Source organism: Sphaerulina musiva (assembly GCF_000320565.1).
Source record: "Sphaerulina musiva SO2202 unplaced genomic scaffold SEPMUscaffold_3, whole genome shotgun sequence".
Taxonomy (NCBI): domain Eukaryota; kingdom Fungi; phylum Ascomycota; class Dothideomycetes; order Mycosphaerellales; family Mycosphaerellaceae; genus Sphaerulina; species Sphaerulina musiva.
The window spans coordinates 1,523,955-1,538,968 of record NW_016017385.1 but is presented as its reverse complement, the minus strand read 5'-3'; the positions used below and the strand labels follow the sequence as shown (position 1 = coordinate 1,538,968).

Below are 15,014 nucleotides of genomic sequence, written 5' to 3'. Positions count from 1 at the left end.
TTAGGATCTGGGAATGAAAGAGGGGGATCTACAGCACGCGGTGAGGTATCGATACGGGATTGAAGAAAGGATATAGCACTTGGTGGGGAGGTTGATGATGAATGACTGATGAACGATGATGAACGATGATGAACGATAGACGATTAACGATACATGATAAACGAATGATCTAGCAAGGTATCGTACCTATAAAAATGTGTAATAAACATGAGAGAAATACAGTAGTATATTACAGAAATTTTTGTCTTTTCCGTCTTTCTTTCCCAGACCCATTCCCTCTCCCCCTCCCCTTGGTCGTGTTAGAGTCAAAAAATAAGAATCACTTAGTGACACGTAGACATTGACGGAGGCCTCGTATGTACTACGTGCTATGATAAGGTATGATATACTACTACCTATCTATCTGTCTATTTTGCACTACCTACCTTACGGTCTAGGTATATCATCACATTGAGATAACGACAGAACTCAAAAAACAAGTCTATCCTGCCTACCTACCTAGTTTCCCCCCAATTTCCTGAAGTAGGTTCCCAAGCTATAGATCTCCTTCCGTAGCAGAAAATCCTCATGACAAGGTGAAGTTCAGCTGGAGCCGATATACCCCCCTTCGTGATGCGCTTCCACCTTCCTCTACTGCGTCAGAGCTTCGTGGACGTCAGAGACTGGATGGGATCTGGATGCTGCCTTCGGACACGTGTGGTGTGGTGATTTATGATGAGCTTCATGTGACTGCGAAGTTTTGCATCTCTGCTTCTCTCGCGATATGATTGTCCATCACGAACGGTGTTGCGATTGGCTTCATGGACTTGAGTGGACACTCCGGCTGGAGATCCGTCAGAGTAGGATCTGGTAGAGTTGGATATGACTTTGCAGATCTCTAGCGTGGTACGCTGATTCCGCTTTCACGTGCTCAGTCATTGCCACGTTGTCGAGAGCTCTGATCGTACATCAGATACTGCGTTCGTCGTTGTTGGTTTAAGCGGCCTTTCTCACTGAAACCATGAGCTCGCCTCGATTGATGCAGTGAGTGGGAGATGGATGCATGTACTCTTGCATCCAGCCTTCATCCTTTCAAGAAATGTTACCCGGAACTCGAATATTCTGACCCCAGTGAAGCCCGAGCTCAGGCCAGAGGAGAGCCCGTGCAGCAATAACACGATGGCTCTCTCCTTCGGCAGGTACACTCGTCGCACAGAGCTCTTTTCGACACGCGGCAATCGTCTGATTGTACTGGGTCAACATCGTTGTAGCCATGAGTGCACTCTTCTCCGCGAGATCCATCGCCTCTGCGCGTGTTTCCTCTTCCGGTGGTGCCAGCGCGATCACGCCTGATGCGGCTTGATGAATGATCTTGTGGAGCCAGAGTCGTGCCATTCGCGCATAATTATAGACCTGAGAGACTCTGAGATCGGAAAACTGCCTGGTCAATGGGCAGGTCGAATAGTTGCATACTTCGGAGGACCGGAGTTGGGCCCACGTGGGGCGGGAGAGGAACCATTGCTCCAGACGCTCGTCGATGTCTTGTGCCATTCGGATCGTATCCCATAGCTGATGTGCAGAAGGCTTGGTCATGATGGATGAGAAATGCAATCGAAGTTCACCCACATTGGCACACTCCTGCAAGATCTGGGCTGCTGGTAGAGCATTCCCGTTCCAGATGGCTGGACTTTCCGCTAGTGCTGATGCCTCCCGATAATTGTCCAGTAACTGGGTCATACACTGCGGCAAGACCCAGTCGATAATATCAGCCGTCAACGCCGCGGAGCCCTTGCCCGTCTGCAGCCTCTTTTCCAGAAGATGCAGTGATCCTAGCAGATGAGGCACCAGCGCATGATTCCCTGTGTCGGTAGCCTTGGAGTGCATTTGGATGTTGAGTACGGTAATGAGGGTCTCGTCCTCCAACATGCGATCGTTGTCGCGGAGAGCCGCATTCAGACCCATGAGTGCTTCTCCATAGTCCACTCGAGCCATCTCCATGAGCGCGGCGTCATTGCGTCGATATGCCAGTAAGTGCTGCGCAATGGCAGCGATGGTCTTGGAATATATGCCTCGGCCATTGCGACTGAAATTGGCGATGCGGCCAGCACCATGCGGGCAGATTGCGATCTGGCCGAGAAACAAGGTCGTCAACACCGTCTCCTTGCTCTGCCGCATGGTTCGAAGGGTGCTGAGGGCATCAGTCTGTGCCGGATGCAATTCGTAGCCATTGGACCCCATCGCTCTCTGCTCTAGCACGCCGGGACAGCGAAGGCCTCTCGAAGTACATCGTTTGCAGCTGGGATATGTATGATCGCAGCGGAGCTTCTTCTCGCGACAGCACGCACAATCGCGAAAGACTCCTCGTCGCGGCGGCATCTCGGGTCTTCCGCAATACCAATATATGTTTTTGCAGTTGATCGTCTCCTTTCTTTCTCCTTTTTTCTTTCTCCTTTCTTGAGATAGGGGAGGGGAGCGGATTTCTAAATACCTCAGGTACCTACTCACGTTACTCTGTGACATGCCAGGTGCGAGATGTCTGCCTCAGCTTTCCAGCCAGGTTCATGGGAGGGAACAGGGCATCACTTGACCGGAGTCTACCCGGACCAGGCAGATGCTGTCCATAGGCGCTGTCGCGCTCGAACTAGCAAGACTATACAACATATACCCGGACCTAAGCACGGCATTTGTGGTCCCTCCACTCTCTTTACCCGCACTAACACTGACTAAAAGTACTGCACTGCACTGCACTGCACTCGTTCGAGACGTGTGTTCGAGACGTGTATTGGGCAATTCTCTTTGCTCTTGGCAATCGTTCGCTCCTGGTGCTGACAGCATCTATGGATCATACATGTACCTACATAAAGAAGGTACCTGTCATGTATCTGACGACTTCGTTCCGCGACTCGCTCTCTGGACTCTCTCCACCTGGGTATCATGGCAATGGGCATCCAAGCGCGAACCGCAAATAAGGTTCGAGAGGTCCGCCTGTCCTTCGGCCCCAATACATGAGCAGGCGCAGACCAGCAGACAATGCCAGACAATGCCAGACAAGTAGACAAGCAGACAAGCGGTGTCGCCAAGGTCCAGTTGGCCAGGCTCCAGCACGTTAGATAACCCGGAAGCGCCGTGTCCCATATCCGGTGGTGTGGGAGTCGTGATGGAACGAGTTACGAGAAACAGAAAACGCGTGAGGTGTAGGTATAGGTGAAACAGACAGAGATGGGTAATGGGAGACTAGCAGAAGCCAAGAGGCCCAAGACTCTGCCTCTACCAGTGTAAATTACCGTAATGGGACCAGATCGACAGCATCTAACACGCTGTAAGACGCAGTTAGTTCTCCGGCTTTTTTTTTCTCTTTTTTTCTCCCTTTTGGCTTGGCTGGCTGCTAGGTCCAGTGCGATGATCTCCGTGAATGCGATGCGGTCGCCGACAATTCGTTGATGGGACAATTCGCCGCACGCGCAACAGATCATAGCAAGTGGGAGAAAGGGGAGTGACTGTGTGCCGGTATTGCGATTCTGGGTGCGTTGTTCCGACACGGTGTCAGGGACAACGTGACGCCGCTCGGAGCAGTGCAGATGATGCTACAGTAAGGTACAGTATAGATCTATACCTGGCCTTCCATTGGGTCTGAATGGAAGTGCACGTCGGTCTGAACAGTGAAGAGTTGCCAGATAGTGCCACTGTTCCTTGCGTGTGACTGAAGCATTCCATGCCTTCTCGCTGCTGCTCTTCTTCTTCTTCTTCTTCTTCTTCGTCTTCTTCTTCCTGTTGAGCCTCGAAGAATGCTATATCTTCCATTGTTGACATGCACACAGCTCTCCACGTTGGTTGCTGGGGCTCTTGCCGTCGCGTTGTCGTGGCCACTGGCGCCTGCCGTCCGTGTTGGGTACTACTTTAAAAGTATTCTTCAATTCGTCCACCACTCAACACGCGCCTCGACTCTTACAACAACAAACAAGCCAAAGAACATCGCCGCCATGTCCCTCACAAGCTCCATCTGGGCTGACCCTCCCCCACGGCCAAACCAGGCGGTGAGTCTGTCCAGCGAGTCGAGAACCTCGCTTCCTTACGTCGTAGCATTGAGCTGACTTCGTTATAGACGGCACGACCATCCGCTGCTACACCTTCGCAGCCAAAACAGGCGGTAAGTCTTTACAGCGAGACGAAAACCTCGCTTCGTTACGTCGTAGCATTGAGCTGACTTCTTTATAGACGGCGCCGCCGCCCGCCGACACTTCTACGCAGCCAAAACAGGCGGTAAGTCTGCACAAGGAGTCGAGAGCCGAGATTTATCACGTCGTCGCATTGATCTGACTTCGTTGTATCGTTGTAGATGCCACGGCCACCCGCCGACACTCCTACACAGCCACACCAGGCAGTAAGTCTGCACAGAGAGACGTGAACCTCGCTTCCTTACGTCGTGGCATTGAGCTGACTTCGTTATAGACGGCACAGCCATCCGCTAATACTCCTAAGCAGCCAAACCAAGCGGTAAGTCCGTACAGAGAGACAAAAACCTCGCTTCCTTACGTCGTGGTATTGAGCTGACTTCGTTATAGACGGCACAGCCACCCGCTAACACTCCTAAGCAGCCAAACCAGGCGGTAAGTCTGTACAGAGAGACGTAAACGTCAATTCATCACATCGTAGCATTGAGCTGACTTCGTTGCAGATGGCCTGGCCAAACCCAACTCCTCGCCCAGTTGCCACTAGCACAGAAGCACCGCTGCACATACCGGTGGTCTTCGGAGGTCCATCGGTTCCTCGTGGTCCGTACGGTATGGAGACTACGAAGACGGCAGGCACTCCTGTCCGTGCCACCGCGTTCGCACCCAAAGCCAAGGGCCCGACACCGTTCGACCCAGATCTCTTGGCCGAAGCGATCGCATTGAGTGCCAGTTTCGGCTCCAGTGGTGGCGCAAAGGGCGAAGCCGCGAAGAACAGAGCTCCCCGTGATCGCGTCATCCGACCAATGCCAAAACGGGGGGCCAGCCCAGTCAAGCGTGGCGAGAATCAACTTCTGGAACCGCGGGCATCTGCCATCTCATTGCATTCGCCCGCTCCGGCTATTGCACCACCTGCAGTCCCGAGCATGCGACCTCGCATTGGTGCTCCTGCACCGCCAGTTCGTGCCCAGCACTATACCATAGCCCCACCTTCACCACCTTCAAAGGTTGCAGTGCATGTTCCCGCACAGGTCGCGACTTCATCGGCGAAGATTCCTGCCTCACTATCGTCGAGCGACAGCTTCATCAAGTCCGCCCTAGTTAAGTTCAAAGCCAAGGACAAGATGACGAGCCCGTCGACCGGCAGTGCCACAGGCACGGGCACGGCCTCGTCCTCGTCCTCGGTTTCGACTCCAGCTGCTGCACCACAGGTCGCTCCTGCTCCAGCGGCCATTCAGGTGTCGCCAGATGCCTGGGAGTGCTCTGGAAAGATGACGGCAAATGATCCTGCTGCAAAGGCCGAGGAGGCCGAGGAGGCCACCTGCAGTCTTGAAGAGGTCCGCGCCGCCACCAAGGCCGCCGCCGCTGCTGCCAAAGAAGTCGCCAAAGAAGTCGCCAAAGAAGTCACCAAAGAAGTCACCAAAGAAGTCGCCAAAGAAGTCGCCGAGCCGGTCGTAGGCTCATGGGAGACCCACAACGCCTCAATCTCGGCCACATTCACTCCTCTACATGCCGGTTACCACGACGTGGCGGTGAAAAGCAAGGAGATGCTCGCTGCGCAAATGAACTTTTTGATTGAGCAAGAGAAGGTGCAGCCCGAGCAGGAAGTTGAAGCTGCTACCACGAAGTCAGAAGCGTCTCGATTGAGTACACATGGTCTGACCAAGGCTGAGGTGGAGGCCAAGATTGTAGAGCACATGAAGGGTCGCCATCATGTACAGGAACTCCAGAAGCTGGCCAAAGAGGCCTTTGCAAAGACCACTGCCGATCTGCTCACAATTGATGAGAACCTCAGCATCTTGGTGGAGTCGCTTTATCAGGTCTAGAGGGCTTTGGAACTCGAGGCGGAATTGGCGAGATACGAGCAGGGCTGGAAGCAACCAGCATGGAACGCGCAATAGTGCGGCAAAAATGAGGCCTGAGCAGGCTATGGAGCCGATGGCGAAAGGTCTCCATATGATGATGGTTTTACTGTCGGGTCTCAGTGCGCGAATGCTGAGCTAGAAGTCTTTTGGTAGCAGACAAGCATACGAAAATGCTTTGCTTGAATGAGTTTGTGTGATCTTTCAGTCTCTCCATTGCCCGTTAAGTTCCCTCCGTTGCCCATACCTAGATACAACATCTATACCAGCCGAGATGTCCAGTTCGACGGCAGTGGCAGTGTGAGTCTTGTGGTGGTATTGTCCATCTCGTTCGCCTTTCGCGCGTACCTAGAGATCTCAGACCTCTTCTGCTCCATCTCTTCATCGTCGCCTCTCGTGCCCGTCCGCGTGCTCAGTTTTTGCAAACGACGTCGATGAAACTTGAGAGTCGCGTCGTGGAGACGAGACACGTCTTCAGCGGCATAGAACCGAAGAGATGATGGACAGCATGGATATTTCGGACTTTTCTCGGATCTTGGCTTGGCATTGGCTTTTGACCTGATAGCTAATTAAGTAACTGTTCGACTCATCCCACTTCGACGTGTGGTGACGCTGCACGACTGATACTGGAGCAGCATTTCAATAGACCTTCAGTCGTTTAGACCTTCGTCTAGTCTTCACAGTCTCGCAACTCACCCACAGTCCGCTCCCTGATTGCCCGACAAGGACCGCCCGCAATGGGCTCCATCAACTTTCCGGCGGAAGAAGAGCGCATACTCGAGCACTGGGAAAAAACCGACGCCTTCCACCGCCAACTCGAACTCAGCAAAGACGAGCAGCCATATGTATTCTATGATGGACCGCCTTTCGCCACCGGTACGCCGCACTACGGCCACTTGCTCGCATCCACCATCAAAGACATTATCCCCCGCTATTGGTCTATGCGGGGCCGCTATGTCGAGCGTCGATTTGGATGGGACACGCATGGTGTGCCGATTGAGCAAATCATTGACAAGGCACTGCAAGACGAGTTCGGAGTGAGGGGCAAGGCGGCTGTGGACAAGATTGGCATTGCAGAGTACAATCGCCGATGCAGAGAGGTTGTGCTGACTTATGCTGGAGAGTGGAGGAAAGTCATTGGCAGGTTAGGAAGATGGATCGACTTTGACAAAGACTACAAGACGATGGATGTCACATTCATGGAGAGTTGCTGGTGGGTGTTCGCGCAGCTGCAGAAGAAGGGGTTGGTGTATCATGGCGCTCGCGTCCTGCCGTACTCTACAGCGCTGGGAACTGCGTTGTCCAAGTCAGAGGCACAAGAGGACTACAGAGATGTGCAGGATCCAGCTGTGACAATCAGCTTCCCTGTATTGCCGGTGGATCAACAGCCAGAACACGTGCGAGCAAAATTGGAAGAAGTCACGAAACTGGTGGGTGGTGAGGTCAACTTCGTGGCATGGACGACGACGCCCTGGACGCTGCCAAGCAATCTGGCGCTGTGCACAAACCCCGAGTTGGAGTACATCGTCGTGCTCGACAAGGAAAGTGGCAAAAACTTGATCATGCTGGAGGCAGGCCTCAAAGTCTTATTCAAAGATCCCAAAAAGGCCAAGGACAAGTACCAGCAGTTTCCCCTCAAGATCAAGGGCTCTGATCTGGCAGGATGGAAGTACAAGCCAATATTCAACTACTTTTATGACCAGTTCAAGGACATCGCATTCCGTGTTATCAACGACACCTACGTCAAGTCCGATGAGGGTGTGGGTGTGGTCCATCAGTCGCCTTCTTTTGGTGAGGACGATTATGCCATCTGTTGGCGAGAAAAGATCTTTCTGCCGGAGAGATCTCCGCCGAACCCTCTGAACACTCAAGGAGAGTTTACCGACGATGTGTCCGACTTTGCTGGCCAGCACGTCAAGGCTGCTGACAAGGCTATCATCAAAAAGCTAGAGCAAGATAGCCGTCTGGTGCGGAAAGGACAGATTACCCACAGATATCCCTTTTGCCCACGATCGAAGACACCCCTCATCCAGCGGGCTGTGCCATCTTGGTTCATCAAAGTCGAAGAAATCTCTACACAGCTTACGGACAATCTCAAGAAGACGCATTGGGTACCGGAATCTGTAAACACTGGACGTTTCCACAACTGGCTCGCATCAGCGAAAGACTGGAACGTCAGCAGGAATCGGTTCTGGGGCACTCCCTTGCCGCTGTGGGTATCAGATGACTTTAAGGAGGTTGTCTGCGTCTCGTCCATTGCAGAATTGAAGAAGCTCTCCGGCTATGAAGGGGAGATCAACGACTTACACAGAGATACCATTGACCTGATCACTATTCCGTCACAACAGGGCAAGGGCACGTTACGTCGCGTCGAAGAAGTTTTCGACTGCTGGTTCGAGTCTGGCTCGATGCCCTACGCCTCGTCACACTACCCGTTTGCATACCCTGGCTATGATGCTGACGACCCAACCTCAGGCACATCACCTGAGATGGGCCCCGGAAAGGAGCTATTTACCAAGTTCCCTGGTGACTTCATCGCTGAGGGTCTCGATCAAACACGTGGCTGGTTCTACACGCTCTCTGTTCTAGGCACACATCTATTCAACACATTCCCGTACCAGAACTGTGTCGTCAATGGCATTGTGCTCGCCGAGGATGGTAAGAAGATGTCCAAGTCCCTCAAGAATTTCCCAGACCCAATGCTTGTCATTGAAAAATACGGTTCTGACGCACTGCGGCTTTACTTGATTGATTCGCCGGTGGTGCGCGGTGAACCACTGCGGTTTGCAGAGCTCGGAGTCAAACAGATAGTTTCTGGAGTGCTTCTACCCTTTTGGAACTCGTACAACTTCTTCGCGCAGCAAGCTGCGTTGTACAAGAAGAACACCAGTCAAGATTTTGTTTTCAACCCAGAAGCACAAAAGTCCAATCACAACATCATGGACCGATGGGTGCTGGCTGCAACCCAGTCTCTCATCCAGTACGTCAACAAGGAGATGGAGGCCTACCGACTATACACTGTCGTGCCGAGACTACTGAAGATGGTCGATGACGTGACGAATTGGTACATCCGATTCAACCGAAATCGACTGAAGGGCCAGAGTGGCTCTCCTGCTACGGCTCCGACCACAAACGGAGCGAACGGAGTTGCCGACGAAGACGAGGGTAGCAACGACGATACGCTGCATGCTCTCAACACATTATACGAGGTTCTCTACACTCTGACGCGTGCCCTGGCACCATTCATTCCATTTTTGAGCGATAACATCTTCCAGCGATTAGCACCGCACCTTCCTGAAGCGATCTCCAAAGGACAGGACGTACGCAGTGTACACTTCCTCCGTTTCCCCGACGTGCGACAAGAGTTGTTTGACACAACTGTTGAGCGACGCGTAACTCGTATGCAAAAGGTGATCGAACTTGGCCGCATATGCAGAGACCGGCGCACGGTATCGCTCAAGACACCACTCAAGACACTCGTCGTGCTACATCAGGATCTCGAGTTCTTGGAGGACGTGCGGACACTGGAGCGCTACATTACTGAAGAACTCAACGTCCGTGACCTTGTTCTGACAAGCGAAGAGAGCAAATACGGTGTCGAATACTCAGTCCTACCGGATGTCAAAAGTCTGGGTCAGAAGTTCAAGAAAGATGCCGCAAAGATTAAGGCTGCGCTGCCCAAGGTCTCGGCGGACGAATTGAGAGCTTTCCTCGACTCCGGCAAGCTCTCGATTGAAGGCAAAGAACTCACTACAGAAGATCTTCGCGTGCAGCGAAAGGTCAAGGAGTCTGCCGAGACCAAGAACTTCGAAACAGGCACGGAAGGTGATGTCTTGGTGCTTCTAGATGCGTTTGCCTACCCCGAGCTTGCGCAAGAAGGACTCGCTCGTGAAGTTCTCAACCGCATTCAGCGTCTTCGCAAACGTGCTGGACTGGTCCCTACCGATGACGTGCAAGTTGCATATCGCGTTCTTGCTGTCAGCAGCGTCGATGGCGTGGATGGCGCACCGAAAGACGACAAAGCTGCTGTTGGTGAAGCAAGCCGGCTCGAGCAGGAACGCCAAGTCGAGGAGATGTTCACACAGCAGAGCGCTACGTTCGCCAAGGCTGCGAGTAAGGGCATCACGAAGGTCAGCGGCGAGGAACAAGCTCTGGCGGAGGAGGAGACGGATGTGAAGGAGATTCGACTGTTGTTGAAATTGCTCAAGGTCTGATATCGGTGAGTCAGCACAGCACTCGGTCGTCTCATTCAACAGGCTCGCTACGGGTAGAAATAATCAGAACTAGATAGCTTTCAGCGGCTCGATGCGCATATCTACGCAAATGGCACTAGTTTTTTTTTTGTTTGCAAGACTCTTTGTTTTCTCCCATTTGAACCGGTCACTGCTTGATATACACTTTCCGTCTCTCTCTCTCTCCCTCTCTACTCCATAACACCTCTCCTCTGCTCCGCCAGTTTCGCATCACTTGTAGCAGTAGTGGTAGTAGGAGTAATACCCCGAAACGTCTTATTGAACCACCCCGACACCAAACCTCCATATTGCGGCATTTGCTCCGCATGACTCCCTCGTCGAGTAGCATAGTCTTCGCTTCCCCGCTTATGTTGGGTCAAATTTCCAAAGAGACCAGTCGAAGCTGCTGAGGACTAGATTGATTAATCAATCATAAAAATATATTAGCACAAAGAATTTCGAGAGTGGGACAAAATGTGAGGTAAGGTTTTAGGTAAGGTTTTAGGTAACTCACTCTTCGTCTCTGACCTTCCATAGTAGATGACGACGACAAGGTGGGAGATGCCAATGGGTCACTGTTATTGCTCGTGACGGATGCTCTTCGCACAGCTTCTGCTACTCCTCCTCCTCCTCCTCCTTGTGAAGGTCTTCTGCGGGCGGGATCGTGGACATCCTTGCCTCGCTGGAACATACCCCGACGATCTTCCCATGGTGTAGATGAAGAAGATGGACTGGACATGATGTTTCTGTTGTTGGTGATGATGTTGATGATATTTCTTTTTGATGGCTGGTAGATGTCGCGTGATGGATTGATTTGTACAAGAAGGATACTAGGTACAGGTAGAGATGCTGTGTGGGAGAGGAGTAGACTATGTACCTGAGGTGACCTACTGTACCTCACCTACCTGTACTAATACATCGATGTGTCTCATGTACATCGTCATCAATCCATCACATAAGCTGATTTTCCTTCTCTTTGTGTCCCTTGTTTTGGCATCACGCGACGCGGGGTAGAAGTAGGTCAGGCCGTACAAAGCCTGGCCTGGTTGTGGTGGTACCACCACCACCATCGCCACCAAGAAGTAAGCGACTTTGGTACATTCATGTTTATTCTTCTATACTTATGTGAGGTACACGACTGGGGGAGGGGGGTGGATATCACAGATACATAGTACATGTAATATCTTGCAAGGTTCGCGTAGTCACGTTACCCCCCAGATAAGAGATAGTGGGGAGTGGGGTCAGTCCGGTGGGATCTCCCCCGCCCCGCATTCCAAACGGACGACGGACAAGCATCGCGAATGCCAAGCCCGCGACATTCTTGTTGTTTACGGCCAGCAGTTGCCAGCTACTGCCGAGTGTCGGGGGTGTTTCTTTGGACAATAAGGTACATTGTACCTATGATTGTGGCCCTGGGATCCACCACCTCCAGCGCATGGTATGGTATAGCAAATGCCGACCGAGGTCACACGCTGTAAGGTCGCAGGAGAGGGGCAATGTTCTGTTCTGTTCTGTTCTCACCATGGCAAGTTCACATTTTCCTTCACACTATATCTTTATCATCGTCTTCTTCTTCTTCTTCTTCTTCTTCTTGTCATCCTCCTCCTCCTCCTCCTCATCATCATCCTCACAATGGCATCACTTCGCAGTGGTCCCATCGCTCCAGGCATCGCCTTCGTGACCGGAGGTGCTCGTGGCCTGGGCAATGCCATAGCTGTCTCGTTTGCCAGGGAAGGCTCCAAAGGTATAGCCCTGGTCGACATCCAGGACGAGAAGACGTTTGAGCAGGGCAAGGCCGCTGTGACCAAATATGGCACCAAGGTGGGTTGTGACCAGCAGCTGATGTGCTTCCATCCCCTTGCCGATCATGATGATCAGCCGTTCATGATGATCATGATCTAGTAGTAGTAATACCTATCACACCACATCTGCTGATTACTCACACGTCAGTGCATTACCATTCACGCCGATGTGACCAAAGAGGATCAAGTGGAGAGAGCCATTGCTGAGGCTGTCAAGGAATTCGGCCGAATCGACTATGCTGCGTGAGTCCGCAGTAGTCATAAATAGAAAAGAAAAGAAAAAAAAAAAGAGGGAATCGCTGCTTGAGCAGAACCAGCGCTGACTACATTATGATATAGAAACTTTGCTGGCATCCTAGGACCTGTTACACCTGCGACAGAAACTCCCCTCGAGTCTTGGAAAAACCTCATGGACGTCAACCTAATGGGAGTATGGCTCTGTGTCAAGCATCAACTCAAACAAATGATGCAGCAGAATTCCGTCGACGTGTAAGTATTTGTTGTGTGTGAAAGTGATCAATGCTGCTTGCAGTCATGATTCTTTTTGTTTAACCTTGTTAATATCATTATTAATGCGCCTCGTCACCATAACAGGGAAGAAGGCAGAGTGCCACAACTGGGCTCCATCGTCAACGCTGCATCTGTCATGTCGATCCAGGGCAGCGCCGGCACAGGTGCGTATACTGCTGCCAAGCACGGCGTCGTAGGCATCACAAAATCAGCCGCTCTGGAAGCTCGCGAGCACAATATCAGAGTGAATGCCGTATCACCAGGATTTTGTAAGTTCCGCCTCCATCACCGACCGTGGTGTGAACGTACCTCACCTCATCTTGCGTAAGTGTTTTTTCAACTGTTGAAGTACTCGCTAACACCCAACCCTCTCTCGCCCTCGCTCCGCCCACTAGTGATGACAGACCTTCTCAAGCCATTTCTTGCAGCAGGCAAAATTCCAGCAGACTCGTGGCCTCATTATGAAGCTCGACAGGGTCGATCGGCCTCTTTTGATGAGGTGGGAGATGTGGTCGTCTTGCTCAGTACACCTCGTATGAGTCTGGTCAATGGCCACAATTTAGTCATTGATGGTGGCTTTACGATTAATGGAGCTGCTTAGAATGGAGTCATTTCGTGTTAATTGCACTGCCTCGTTTTGAAGAGACACACGTGACTCTTGTGTGTAGAGTAGAACTTGGGCATTCTAGATCTTATAACAAACAACATTCTCATCCCCTCGTCATCAACAAGCCTCTGTGAATGAATCTTTTCTCGACTCCATGTCTCATGGCACACAATCAATCTATGCAACTCTCCTTCTCAGTGGCGTTAGCTGTCTTTTTCTTTTCTTTTTTTTTCATTTGTAGGATTCGAAAAGAAAGACTCTTTCCGTGGTAGTACAAAAACCTGCTTCTTCTCAATTCGTTCGCATGTTGTCAAGTCATCACGACGACCCTCCATTCCGAAACAATCCTGACGAGTGGATGAGCTAAAATTCTTCTTTTTCGTGGTGTGGTTCCAAAAGCAAGTCATGTAAGGTACATGAGGTAGTAGAATTGTTCTATTCCAAGTGGTTGACGAGGACGACGGATATTTTGTCGAGCGAGGCGGGCACAGACAGAACGGCGGCAGGTGTGTACATGTGATTTCGCTGAAAGTAAGGTAAGTACCTGATTCGTCAGCTCTGATCACAGTTTCTTATAGAACTGACCTGTCACTTCCTTCATTTTTCCCTCCCTCCTTCCCCTTTGCTTCCCTTCCTTCCTTCCCTCCCCTCGTTCCTTCCCTTCCTCCCCTCGTTCCTTCCCTCAAAACCTCAAAACCTCGTAATTTGCTTCAACGTCCCCAACGCCGCCTTAGTCACAATAAACGCCGTAGTATCATCATCCAACATATCCGGCCCGGGTGCCTTTCTCTGAAATTTCCCTCCATTTCTCGTCGGTTGCCGCGTGCAATTGTGTGGACAACGCCCCTTTTCGTAAATATCTTCGCGAAACCGGTCTTTGTGTCGGACGTGGCCGTTGTAGTCTGCGTAGGAGCAGCGTTGGGTGAGGAACTTTTCGTCGCAGCCGCAGGACCAGATGCGGTAGCGGTATTGGCACATTGTGGGGGGGGGAGGCTGGGAAGGGCAGTGGGTTGGGTTAGGTTGGCCAAATTGTATTGGATTTATTGCTGCTGTTGCTGCTGCTGTTGCTGCTAGCTACTGCTGCTACTGCTGCTACTGTGGGTGTCGTTGAGGAGAGTCGGTTGATGATGAGGGCTAGGAGCGAGAGTAGGTAGGTTAGGTAGAAGTGAGCTCGCAGGAGATGAGATGATTATATAGCGTTAGCACGAGGAGTGGTCACACGGGTTGTTGTGACTCCGCGGAAGAAGATGGATGATGTTGTAGCACCACCACTCCAGAATGCAGACGTGGACTAACCACCAGCAGACCCGAAGAGAAGTGTAGCTTGTCTGGAGGAGGCCGGGACTCGGAAGAATACGGTCTTACTCCCACGTTCTCTGTGGGAGAGCGGAGTAAGCCTACCGTACCTACTGGTCGCTGCCGATGACACCATTCAGGAAAGAGGTTGCCTTATGAGGTATGTTATGGATCATGTGAGCTGCTGCGTGGCCCCAAGTCGGACTTGTACGGGGGGTATAAGTAAAGCGTGGTTGTTGTTTCGATCACGAGCTCCTCTCCTCTCACCTCTCGCCATTATTCATTCATTTGGCAAGAGAGAGGGAAAGGGAGAGAGGGAGGGGAAGCTTGACGTGGGAAGTGGACGCGTCGGCCAGCCCGTCCGATCGTGTGTCTGTAAAGTGAATCTTGGTCGTAGAGGACCCTGTCCTTGGCGAGGCATGCGCGCAAGACCAGTGAACCCTGACAATATATATGTCTGTCCCTCCCGCCGTTGTGAAGGCTGCCGAATCTTGCCGTAGGGCGCAGTAGTATCACCTTCGCTCGTGCTCTTGAAACTGGGTGCGTGGATGCCTATT

The 15,014-nt window shown here is 51.8% G+C and overlaps 5 protein-coding genes across 5 annotated transcripts; 2 read left to right on the top strand and 3 right to left on the bottom strand.

The window, feature by feature from the left end:
• Positions 1–708: 708 nt before the first annotated feature.
• On the bottom strand, positions 709–1,467 carry SEPMUDRAFT_148185 (uncharacterized protein). Its single transcript, XM_016904761.1, has one exon. The coding sequence runs from the start codon at positions 1,372–1,374 to the stop codon at positions 1,072–1,074; it is 303 nt and encodes a 100-aa protein (XP_016762609.1). The 5' UTR covers positions 1,375–1,467; the 3' UTR covers positions 709–1,071.
• A 1,877-nt stretch (positions 1,468–3,344) lies between these two features.
• SEPMUDRAFT_148184 (uncharacterized protein) lies at positions 3,345–4,119 on the bottom strand. Its single transcript, XM_016904760.1, has one exon. The coding sequence runs from the start codon at positions 3,787–3,789 to the stop codon at positions 3,523–3,525; it is 267 nt and encodes an 88-aa protein (XP_016762608.1). The 5' UTR covers positions 3,790–4,119; the 3' UTR covers positions 3,345–3,522.
• A 2,498-nt stretch (positions 4,120–6,617) lies between these two features.
• On the bottom strand, positions 6,618–11,093 carry SEPMUDRAFT_155197 (uncharacterized protein). The gene is made up of 2 exons (XM_016907605.1): positions 10,757–11,093; positions 6,618–10,655 (listed from the first exon to the last, which is right to left on the bottom strand). The coding sequence occupies exons 1-2, from the start codon at positions 10,979–10,981 to the stop codon at positions 10,434–10,436; spliced, it is 447 nt and encodes a 148-aa protein (XP_016762606.1). The 5' UTR covers positions 10,982–11,093; the 3' UTR covers positions 6,618–10,433.
• Positions 6,618–11,093, top strand: SEPMUDRAFT_124640 (isoleucyl-tRNA synthetase). The gene is made up of 2 exons (XM_016901928.1): positions 6,618–10,655; positions 10,757–11,093. Exon 1 carries the CDS (start codon positions 6,748–6,750, stop codon positions 10,222–10,224), a length of 3,477 nt encoding a protein of 1,158 aa, XP_016762607.1. The 5' UTR covers positions 6,618–6,747; the 3' UTR covers positions 10,225–10,655; positions 10,757–11,093.
• A 712-nt stretch (positions 11,094–11,805) lies between these two features.
• SEPMUDRAFT_82784 (NAD(P)-binding protein) lies at positions 11,806–13,758 on the top strand. The gene is made up of 6 exons (XM_016910318.1): positions 11,806–12,063; positions 12,193–12,287; positions 12,384–12,533; positions 12,639–12,823; positions 12,950–13,686; positions 13,747–13,758. Exons 1-5 carry the CDS (start codon positions 11,875–11,877, stop codon positions 13,153–13,155), a joined length of 825 nt encoding a protein of 274 aa, XP_016762605.1. The 5' UTR covers positions 11,806–11,874; the 3' UTR covers positions 13,156–13,686; positions 13,747–13,758.
• Positions 13,759–15,014: the final 1,256 nt, after the last annotated feature.